Genomic DNA, 12413 nt, shown 5'->3' on the forward strand with positions numbered 1-12413 from the left:
TATACTATAAGAACAATCATAGCTAGCATTCATGTATATGACATCATTACACATATACATTATGGAATTCTCTCATTTGATCTTCACGAGATTCCTGTGAAATAGATGCTATTATTATCCCCCTTTCACAGAAGTGAAAATAAGGCCACTGGGCTGATGAGTAAGTGTTTGAAGCAGGACTGAGCTCCGGTCTTCATGGCTCCCTATGGAAAACTAGCCATTTCCTAAGTTGCCAAGAAAGGGCCCCTGCATTAGCAGAGAGAGCTTTCTCACCTGGGAGTTCCCTCACAGGTCCTACCTTTATCCTCCCCCCTTTAGGAAGGAGACTGCATAGTCATCTCTGGTGAATTACAGCTGTAAGCAAACAATACAGCAACGGAGACAGAAGAGCCCCTCCCCCAAATAATGGGACATCTGCACCCTGACTTAATTAGATAATTTCCCCCTCATTTTTACAATTGACTATGAGGTCTTTGAGAGCAAGGGCTTTTTCTGCTTTCTTTCTTCTTTTTTTTTCCATATTCCCACCACTTAGTACACATCTTGTCTATTAAATGTTTATTGACTCTTTTTGTATTCCCACAAAGTAGGCACTTTACAAATGCTCACTGGGGGACAGTAGGCAGCTCAGTGGATAGAGAGCCAGACCTCAGGACAGAAAGTCCTGGATTAAAATTTGGCCTCAAACACTTCCCAGCTGTGTGATCTTGGGCAAGTCACTTATCCCCCATTCTCTAGAACTTAACTACTCTTCTGTCTTGGAACCAAAACTTAGCATTGACTCTGAGACAAAAGATAAGGATTAAACTAACAGATAAACAAACATCTCTTATTGACTGACTGAATATTTGCCTCAATAGTTACTGCCTTAACTATTTTCACAATTTTCTAAAATCATGATTTACCAAAGAGATTTTTTCCATTTCTACTTTAAAGATGTATCTCTTCTGTCCTAATATAAGAATGAGAGGTCCTAGCTGAACTCTGACTCATTACTATGTTAGCTGACACAAAATCCAATTTTTGAAGATCATCTTTAATCTACGAGTTGGTTTTCTCCTAAAAAGTAAGGATTTCTGTGAGCACTTAATGCTTTTAAATCTGTTTCACATGTTTGCAAATACCTTAAAAATGGGCAAAGAAAAACCCATTTCTCTGTTGTAGGTAAGTTTAGCTCAGTTTTTCTCATTCAAAAAAATGAGACATCTAAAACACCTATCAACTCTGATCTCATGTACCTTATCAAGACTATTCTTTTATTTACCCTGGGTGCTTTGAGAATCAGTCTGATTACACATACAAAGTGAAAAAGGTGCTCAAATAGAAAGTCAATTAAAGCCAGCAAATGACCTATCTTGAATTTTCAGGTGAGAATCATTTCACCTTCTTCCTCAACTTAAGCATCTAGTTAATTTCTTTAATTCTTGACTTCATTTTACATAAATTAGTACTGAATAAGCATAGCATCCTCTAAGTGGGCAAAAAACAAAGCCTCTAGCCCCATAATTTATTTTTTGTAACTTTAAAGAATGTAATTGTGAAGTACTTTGAAACTCAACACAGAACACACCCAATTTAAAATGATTACTAATAAAAGTGATCATATTTACTCATGAAATAAAATGTTCATTAGATTTTAAAATAAATCTCAATGTCTTTAGAACTCTATTTTTCTCCTCATATTATGCAAAAATCTGTTTTTGGAAAGTAAGAAACTTGTAATTTCAGAATGGGAAAGGCTATTTTAAAATTATCCAAAAAACTAAATTAATATGATTAGAAATAATTTTTGAAAGATCTAAAAGTTTTCTTAAGAGATTTACTGTACCAATCTTAGATTCTCTATAATATTTACTTGTCCTGTCTTTTTCATCTTCCGAAATCTGAAAATCTTTAATATGAAAGATTTCATCTTCAGAAAACAATGCAAAGTCAGAGGTAAAAGTAATGTAATATTAAATAAAAAGTAGTTCAGTGACTCAGTTTTTTAAAAGATCAGCCTTAAAATTCTGGGGATTTGTTTTCAAATATAATATATTTTAGTTGGACAAAATTATTGCTTATATTAATAATTCCTGTCTATTTTATACTTGCTGTGCACAGTGAAATTGTAACTCTTGATAAATTTCATTCAAGCCAAAATATTTGTTAGGGTCATGCATGAGGTCCCAGATTTCTAAAGGTACACCCATCCCTGGAGAATTCAAACATCTCAGGAGCCTATCAGAGCCCACTGGGAAGGGAGAGAAGTTTCTACAGTCCACTCTCCAAAACACACTTTTGGGGTCAACAACACAGTTTAACCAAATAAAAAAATCTCAGAGAAATTTAAAGAAGTAGAGAGGAAAGAAATCATAGAAGAGGGGAGAGAAAAAGAAAAAAAAGGAAGAAAGAAAAGAGAAGAAAAAAGAGAATGATAGAAAGAAAAGAGAAAGAATAAAAGACAGGAAAAAAGAAATGAGTGACAAAAAGGAAGAAAGGAAGAAAGAGAGAAGGAAGAAATTTTTTGAGTGTTAATTTTTTATTAAAAGAAACCCATAGGGTTCATACATGAATACAAAATGCAATTTTTTTTTCCTGTGGGTTAATATGTTGTAACAGCTTTTTTTTTCAAATTGAAAAACAATTTCATAGATGAAAAAAATTTAAAAAACAACCTTTGCTTATTGTACAAAAGAGAAAACAAGAAAGAAAAGAGAAGGAAGAAAAGAAATAAAAGGATGACAAAGAGAAGGAGAAGAAATAAGAGAGAAAAGGAAAGAAGAGAATGAGAAAGAGAAAAGAAAGAAATGAGAGGAAAAGGAAGAAAGGTAGAAAAAGAAAGGAAGAAAAAAGATGAAAGAGAAGGAAGAAATGAGAAAGCAAAAGGGAGAGTGAGAAAGAAGAAATGAGAGAGAAAAGTGTAGAAAAAAGAAATGAAGAAAAGAGAAAAAAGAGAAAGAAAAGAAAACAGGGATTGAGAAAGAGAAGGAAGAAATGAGAGAGAAAAGAAGGAAGAAAGAGAGAAAAGAAAAAAGAAATTCATACCCCGAGGCAAGCACTTTCAACCTCATCCTCCCCCTTCTTAAAACCTGGACACATTCTTACCCACTAATTTTCAAAAACCCTAAAGCCTCTTTTATAACTGACTGCTTTTCATCCCTTTCTCATCATTATTCTACCTGAGTTTATTCAAGGGCCAAATGAGTCATGACTTCTAGTCCAGTTGGCCCTACAGACATAGAAATGGCAAGTGAGGGGGTGCGGTGTCCAGGAATGGGATGATATATGCCTGCTAGCTAAGGGGCAAAAAGCCAAAAAGAATGTACTAACTTTGCCCGAAGACTGGATGCCTTTGATCATTGCCAAGCAAACCAATACCCAGGCAGACAGTAGGCAGACTGTCATCTTCCAGTTGAGGCCCCCACTTTCTGAGATGGAGTCAGAAATGTTCAAGGCTTCTCTATACCAGTAATAGGTTGTGGCAGAACTCTTTTCACATTCCGGCTCCACAACTGAGGGGGGAAAAGAGAAGGCAAAGAATGACTTCAGATGTGAAAACTGTGGTAACTACATTAGAAATGATCAGAGAGATCTCGGCAAGGAATGTCTTACCTTTTTATAGAATACAACGGTTGTTTTCATGCAATGGTAATTCAGAATGAGAAATTTTTAAATCTATAGCAATCGAGAAGAGGAAGGGGGAAAGCATTTATTAAATATCTACTATGTGCCAGGCACTGTGCAAAAACATTTTACAAATGTCATCTTATTGGATCCTCACAATGACTCTGAAAGGCAAGAGCTCTTATTATCCTCATTTTATAGTAAAGGAAACTAAGGCAGACAGAGGTTAAGTCCAGAATCACACAGCTAGTAAATATCAGAATCTGAAACTGAATTCAGGTCTTCTTGACTCTGGTCACTCTATTCACTATGCCACTTAGCTGCTCTAAAAATTCAATTTTATATATATATATATACATATATATATATAATATATAGTAATTTATATATATAATTTATAAAATGTATAATTCTAGTTATATAATTTAAAATTATATTTGTATAATGTATAATTATGTGATTTATATTAATTTATATTATATATTTTACACATTATGTATATAATATTCATTATATGTAAAAAACATGAACATTAATACAAATGTATTCACTCAAACATTTCATGTTTCTGAAATGTAAATGTGAATCATATCCAAGATTAACATTTTAAAGGATAGCAAAAAGTGAAGTATTTCCTTTAATTTTGTATCACATACAAAGAAAAGAACATTCACAACTGTAAAGATAATTTTGCTTTCATTCTCTATGACATGTCATTATTTTTTGGCCTAGTGTCTTTTTTTTAACCCTTATCTTCTGTCTTAGAATCCATAATAAATGTCAGTTTCAGGGCAGAAAAGCTGTAAGGGTTAGGCAACTGGAATGAAGTGATTTGCCAAAAGTCACACAACTAGGAAGTGTCTAAGGCCATATTTGAACCCAGGACTGCCTCTCTCCAGGTCTGGCACTCTATCCACTGAGCCACAGCTAGCCTTGTGCCTAATGTTCAATCTAACTACACCAAAGCTGATGAAGATCTAGAAAAGCATCATGCTCTTTGTTTGCTTGTTTTTAATGTTTGCCTTTCTCTATTTGCCCATTCAGCCACCATTTGGAAAGTACTGAGTTCAAAGTAATTTTCTGGTTGCTCAGTATGTTCAGCTCAGGCTATTACCAAATTTAATTTGCCACATTGAATATGCCCTAGCAGAAAGCTGGAGAGCAGAGCAAAGAAATACAGGAGCATTTTATTGAGCCAGAGAAATTTTTCCAGGATTAAAAAGAAGTACTGACAACAATTCTGACAAGGGTAATCCACTAAATGGACAATCTCTGCATTTATTTATGACACCCTTTTTAAAAGGGAGACCAAAGATCTTATTAACCTAATAAACAAATCTACATGGACGGTCTCTCAATCACTAATTTAGAACAAGTGCTTCTGTTCTCAAAGAACCAAGGTTTACTTACCACTAAAAATATTCAAATCCAATTCATTAAAATCAAACATCAGAGTAGTTTTTAAGGAAAAATTACGAAGATTCTTTTAAGATAACTTCCTGAAAATTTAGGCATAATAACTGGATCTTTCACTCAGCTCATAATGTGCTCTATTATATCTGCCCAAACTTTATCATAATGCCATATATAAAATTCTGGACCTGAGTTCAAATCTTATCTAAAAGTGTTGGACCTGGGTTCAAATTATATCTAAAAATGTTGGACCTGGGTTCGAATCATATCTGAAAATGTGGGGCCAGGGTTCAAATCCTAACACACTTACTAGTTGTGTGATGCTGAGTAAATAACTTTTCTGTTTGCCTCAGTTTCAGCATTAGTAAATGCAGGTGCTGGACATTGATGCCCTTAGGCACCTTTACCCCATTTTCCCCTTTCTATTTCCTTGAAGTCTGTTTTGTTTCCTTGTAGCTATGTTCCCCAGTACTTGGGACAGTGCTTGGCATATAAATACAAAAGCACTTAATAAATGCTTTATCTCTCTATCGGTGCTCTATCAATGGTCCCTTCCAGTTGTAAATCTATGAATTGAAGGACTGATGTGTAATTTGGCCATGGCCATGAGGCACATCTATAATAGACGTTATTCATCCCATATAAATTACTCTACTACCGGATTTAATGCTATGAGATAATATTACCCGAGGGACAAACTTATGTATTCTTATGAGAAACATGATTATCTCCTAATGACCATATTTGGAACAGAAACACTATTTTGTATGTTGAAGTTCCTGAAGGTCCCTATTCTTGCTTGTTGAAGCCTCAACAGTCTCCCTGGCATGTTTAGCATACGGGGTCTAAGGCTCTACAAGAAAAATCATGACAAGACACCCGTGGGTGATAATGTCTTTATCTCAGTAGCTGGTGTTTGTTTCCTTCCTGACAAACTATCTGAATATTCAGGAAGTCTCTTCTTCCAGACTGAAGGGAGAACTTTAAGAATGTGGGTAGTGAAGTGAAGAATGTGGGTATTGGAAGAAGCAAAATATGACCCTACTTTGGGCTAGTGCCAAAAACAACCAAGAAGAGAAATGAGTCAATTAAATATTTAACTTGGCCTAAAATCACCTTTCCTCAATAACATGTTATTTTGCCTAATTATCCAATTAATTTCTTCACTCTGTTTGTATGGAGAGACTTATTTTTCTAAAACTAAACATTTTTCTTTAATGTCATCTTAGGAAATATCTTCATTTCATCGTCATGACAAGAGGCTTTGTAAAAGTATGCATCCTCAGCATCACATGAACTCATTAAACATATCTGAAGGATGCTGAAGTTAAATCTACATCACCAAGATGAAGGGGTGGGATGCTAGTTGGCCAGAGAATCTGGCTGGCCAGTTTGGCTTTTGCCCTACTTTTTCTTGGCAAATTCGTGAGAAAAGTATGTCCTTCCTCAATCTCCTCCCCTGCGGTCCTTCATGACTGACTAAATTGTCAAAAAAAAAATGGTTTTCTCAAGAATAGATCTATAAAATTACTGCATGATCAAGAACTAAAAAGATTGAGAAAACCAAAGGAATTAGAAGTAACTGAAACAAAGTGAAAATTTGCCATTTCCTTTAGTTTTAATGAGAATGTTTATTTGGATCAAGGGGAAAGGATGTGGATGAAGGGTAACACTTGTGATTTTTTCTAGTGCTACAAAGGACAATAAAAGACCATAGTGGGAAGCCCTGAGAGCATTCAAGTAATTGGTAAAAGTAGGCTCCCAGAAAACAAAAAAGGTTGAGAAAATACTGCTTTCCCCCATCCTCACAAAGGAGTGGGCATCATGGCTGTAGAATACTGCATTTGCTGTCACACATGGTTGGCTTTGCTTCCCCCTCTTCCTTTCTTTTTTTAATCCTTCTTTCAAGGAATAATGCATTCAGTAGAAAAGAGGGGTAGACATTCAGAAATAAAAGTGTTACAAAAATAAGGCATTTATAAAATTAAGGTCTTTGATCATCATTTTCATATGATTATTAATTGTAATTTTGCTCTTTGATTTATTTATTATTTAGGCTTTGATAATTTTCATTCTATTTTTTAAATTAAGTCAGATCATAAAAAGTTTAGAGAACACTATGTACAGACAAAATTATTTTGAAGCTTTTAATATACTTTTTTGCTCTTATCATTTTAATACATAAATGTCTTATTTTTCTTAAATTAGTTAAGCAGCAAAATATATATTTATATTTCTTACAAGTATGAGAAGTATTTTTCACCAGAGGGCACTGATCCCATGGAAGAGGCTGCTGAAAAGACTGTGAAAAATAAAATAAGCTCCAGCCAATGATAACATTGTAGTAGAGGGCCACAAAGAAACATACCTAGAAGAGAAAATAATTCTATTAACATTATATATATTCTCAGGTTCCACAACTGGCTGGTTCATTCTCGTTCTCTCTCTCTCTCTCTCTCTCTCTCTCTCTCTCTCTCTCTCTCTCTCTCTCTCTCTCTCTCTCTCTCTCTCTCTCTCTCTCTCTCTCTCTCTCTCTCTCTCTCTCTCTCTCTCTCTCTCTCTCTCTCTCTCTCTCTCTCACTGAGTTGAGGAAGGTGAAAGGAATATATTTGGAAATCAAGGAAGTAAGAACAGAAAGATACATAGTAGTAAAGTCATTTATAATTAATGAATGTGATGCCTTCAAAAGAAAAATTGTATTTTTATATTTAAATATTTTCCTATATAATTACACTTCCTTCTGATAGCCTTCCTTTTTTTCCATGACTATTTGTAATAGTTAATCTTTTACAGACATGTAATATCATCCATATACCAGTCTCTAAAGTGTTAAGTGTTTTCACAGCTAAAGATCAACAGTTCTTAAGAGTTCTACATTAGCACACCTTCTACTTACTTAAAATAATTCAGGAAAAAGGTATCTTTTGCTTTAAAAACAGCAATTTTTTTTCTTTTCTATTAGGAATTTACATAAAGGATGAATTAAAAGCCACACATCACTTACTACACAACTTGCAAATCCAATCCCGCCTAGTTTAGGGCTGATGTAATTCCACACACCAATACTTCCTCTGCGGATTCTCTGACCAACAGCAAGTTCCAGGAAAAAAAGTGGAATGCCGATTATCAGCAGCAATATTAAATATGGCATAAGATATGCACCTAGAGAGAGACAAATATAATAATAAAGCTGACACTTCTGGTAAAAATTGGTGAAAGCTGAATATTTCAGATGGAGTGAAAAATTATTTCAAAATCCTAAGAAGTCTAAAATTTGAAATATTTTTAAGAGAAAAATAATTCTCATTTTCAAGGGCAGGAAAAGAGGCAAAGTAATTGCTATAGAGCATTTCTTGTGAAAAGGTCATGAACTAGCTATCATGTGTTTGCTAGAGTCCTTAAAACTAGCTTGTTTCCTCAAACAGGTTAAACCTATTTTTTGTAATCCTCTTTATACAGTTACTTCTATTTACAGATAATAATACCAAAGGAAAACGCAGTCTACTCTAGGTCTTCCAAAGAACCATGAATTCCAAACCAGCAAAGCTTAATTAATAGAATTTAATAGAATTTTAAACCATAAATTATGAGAAATGTTCACAATAGAACCTAGGAAGAAAGGAAAAGGGGAAATCAAAGTACCCGAGCACCCCTATGGACATGGAACATTATAAATGATGGTCTAAATGGGAACAAAGACTCCTGATGCTACCTGGTCATTGAGGTTTATTTTTGAGGAAATGAAATAATAGCTAACATTTATGGTGTTTTATGTTCTAATATCAAATAAAACTATATATATAGTATATACACAAATATATATGTGTATATACATATATTCATATGTAATCACATGACCTTACATATATACATGTATGTAGTCAAATTAAATTACATACATACAGATATGTAATCAGTTGTCACAGATTCTTCTGGACAGAATCTGGTGAAGCCTATGGCCCTCTTGTCAGAATTATTTTGAAATGCAAAAAATAAAATATGTAAGATTACAAAGGAAACCAATTATATCAAAAATACATTCATCAAAATACTAAAAAATGAATTCATAGACCCCCATCTTAAGAGTACCTGGCATAGTGCCATTTTATTTAATATTTTTATCATTATTCACCAGTTTTAAAAAATATAATCCTTACCTTCTTTCTTAGTATTAGTTCTAAGACAGAAAAGAGCTGGGTAATCAGTGTTAAGTGACTTGCCTAGGGTCACACAGTTAGGAAGTATCTGTGGCCTGATTTGGGTCTATTTAATTAATTTATTAACAAGTATTAAGTACTTGAGTAGAAATATCCACCTTCAAGGCAGGCGAAACATCAGGTCAAATTCTACCTTTGACAATTACTAGCTGCATCATATAGCAAAGTTATTTCATTACTATAAATTTCAGTTTTCTTTTTTGGAAAATGTGGATAATTAAATTTATGGTAGTAACCTCCCAGATTTGATTGGGGTGAGGCTCAAATGAAATTAGATACTGCACCAAAAAGGCATTGCAAACTTACAGAATGTTCTAGAAATGTCAAAAGAGAGAGCCTGACTTCATGGAGAGAAAGCCAACAATGGAATCAGAAAGACCCCGGCTTTAAGTCCTGTCTCTGACACACACTGATAAGGTGCAAGCCATTTAACCTCCCACAATCCCTGCATGTTTCAGATGACAAAGTAAAGGATCAGCAGGATGTCCAATCTAAATGAATAAATCAATGAATAGGTGAATAATTATTGTTACTGCTGTTATTTATTATTATTATTATTATTATTATTATCATCTACCCAGTAGTGCCCAGAATTATAAAGAATGTTGGGCATGATATTTATCGTATGTCTGTCTTTCAAGAGAGTGGTCAAGGCAGTATCTCTGAAGACCTGGGGGCCATTTCCTCAGGGCCTTCTGTGCTAAAAAGCCATCTATATCACATCAGATATATTTATTGCAATAATATACAATGAAATTAAGATCTTTATCCTCATTGATTAAACTGAAGTCCTAAGTATATTTAGAACGTGAATATAAAAATAACCTTTTGGTTATTCTCTTAAGCACGATTAATATCTGCTTTCAAAGTATGAAAGGCCATGGTATTCACTGGGGCTGGTCAGGTTATACTGCCTTATCTTTAGGACTGTGAAATACTTACTAGTGGGCAGAGGGAGAGGGAAGAGACAGTTTTGGTCTATACTTTTCTAACCAGTAATTAATGGACAAACTTTTGAGGAGATCAACCCACTCAAGACATTCGAAAGGGCCATTTTCTATTTATGGCCGCACTTTTTAAGATACCAAAGAATTGAGAAAAAGGAGATACCCACAGATTGAAGAATGGCTAAATTGGCTGAAGTGCACGAACAGTGGAATGTTACTGCACTGGACATGCTGAATACGATCGACCAAGAAGCCAAGTGGAACCCAAAACACAATAAATGTAAGGACTAGAACAATAAAAGACAAAACAATGAAAACCAAATACCATGAAATTAGGAACAAAAAGCAAGGCTCCAAAGAGATATCAGTGGAGGACTCTAGGTGTGGGTGCTAAATATGACATTATAATTCTTTGATAGTTTGTTTAGTTTTGTAGAATATATTCCCTCCCTTTTGTTATTCTTTACTCTAAGTGATGACTCTGAATGCAAAGGATAGTAACACAATGAGAAACATAGAGCATGGAAATACTTTGTGATTCATCAGGAAACTTTGAATCAGGTGTGAAAATCAACTTTTCAATATTTGGGTAACCTTTCTAGCTTAACAGGCACAGGGGATATCAAAAGTCTCAACAATCCTAAGAGGGTGATGATTGTCTCAATAAATTTTCCAAGTTGGAGGCTGGTACCCGCTGGTATAATTATATGCATTTTTAGGAGACTTTAGTTCATAACTATTGAGTCATATCCCCATAATTACAGAGAAAGTAAGTGCCAAGGATGGGATCTGAACTAAAGTTCCATTTAACAAACAATATCAATAAAAATTTATTTTTAAAAGAAGGCTATTTTCACAAGATATGACCTAAATTTTACAGTAGCAAAGCAAAGTGGGTGGAATATCAGTCTAGGAATCATGAAAACTGAAACTTAAATTCCACTTCAGATATTTTACTAGCTGTGTGACCTTGGTCAAGTAACTTAATTTGATTTTCCATCCCTTAAACTATTCCCTAATACTTAACCCCTAAGATTCACAGAGGCTGAAATCAACCTAAAAGCAGGCATTCCCCCATGCTGACAAAAAAATCTGTATGAATTTGTTGTAGAGATGTTATTATTCCCCTTTTCTTTTTGTATTTAGAGCACTAAGCACAGAGCTTGGAACATAGCAGGCATTTGATAAATGTTTGTTGACAGACTGACTATTCCAATTCTTAAAACAAAAACTGAAATATTATAAAGTAATGCTCAGCTCAATTAGCTTAAAATTTCAAACCACAGAAGGGGGAGCCATTGAATTGCATGTGCTAAATGCACTTTAGTGCTTAGATTAACTTTTATTCATTCAGGCTAGAGTTCAAATATTTTAAGGACATTCCAGATGTAGTACCCACATCATTAAGGCTCTGAACCAAACACTCAAAAATCAGTTATCAAAACCACTCACTCCAAGTCACATTTATAAGGCAGTGGGAAAAAAAGATCAGATCCCCACTCTGTGGAGTTAGTTGCCTGTGCAAGATTTAAATCAATATCAATACCTCCAAGTATTACATTTTAAAAGTTTATTAATAATCACTTGAAGTAGAAAGAAAATAAACAAAAAGAAATAGAAGTTCAAACCTAATCATGTAACAAAAAGTAAACCCATGTGTGTAGATTCTCCTGCCTGGCATAAAGCCCACTTTCCCAGCTGTGATTGGGGAAAAAAGAGAGGCGGGGCTACAAAAAACCTATGTCCTCCCTATGTTAGCATGTAACATGAGAAGGAACATGGAAAGCTGGGATTTAGAGTCCTGGGGAGCAAATTCTAATTATACACCTGAGGTTAATTAACATGTCCAAGAAAATAATAGCTACTAAGTATATGAAACTTTTCCCACTGTTTCACACAGATACTCATGTCAATTTGTTACTTCGAGCTTAAATAAAGTCTAGAAAATCAGTTTGCAGATTGATTTTCAAATAGGTGGAAAACCAGATAAAATGCTAAATTTAAAATCAGGAAGACCCTGAATTCAAATACTACCTCAGATGCTTCATAGTTCCAATGGCATTGGACAAGTCACTAAACCTCCTACACCTCAATTTCTCTAATATAAAATGAGAATAATAATTTTTAAAAGTATCACCTATTTCATGGGGTTATCATGAAGATCAAATGACATAAAAAGAGTAAGATCACTTTGCCAAGATCAAAGCTCTAAAAAATTGCTATTATTATA

At 34.2% G+C, this 12413-nt stretch overlaps 1 protein-coding gene across 1 annotated transcript in view; it reads right to left on the reverse strand.

Moving 5' to 3' along the window:
- The window catches only part of SLC6A15 (solute carrier family 6 member 15), a 35055-nt gene that overhangs the window by 20601 nt on the left and 2041 nt on the right, over nucleotides 1-12413 (reverse strand). Inside the window, exons 2-4 of the mRNA XM_001364335.4 lie at nucleotides 8024-8181; nucleotides 7261-7387; nucleotides 3313-3494 (exon numbers count right to left, since the gene is read on the reverse strand). Coding sequence (XP_001364372.1) covers nucleotides 3313-3494; nucleotides 7261-7387; nucleotides 8024-8181 — 467 coding nt within the window. The remainder of the gene's footprint in view (nucleotides 1-3312; nucleotides 3495-7260; nucleotides 7388-8023; nucleotides 8182-12413) is intronic.

Source organism: Monodelphis domestica, chromosome 5 (genome assembly GCF_027887165.1).
Source record: "Monodelphis domestica isolate mMonDom1 chromosome 5, mMonDom1.pri, whole genome shotgun sequence".
Classification (NCBI taxonomy): domain Eukaryota; kingdom Metazoa; phylum Chordata; class Mammalia; order Didelphimorphia; family Didelphidae; genus Monodelphis; species Monodelphis domestica.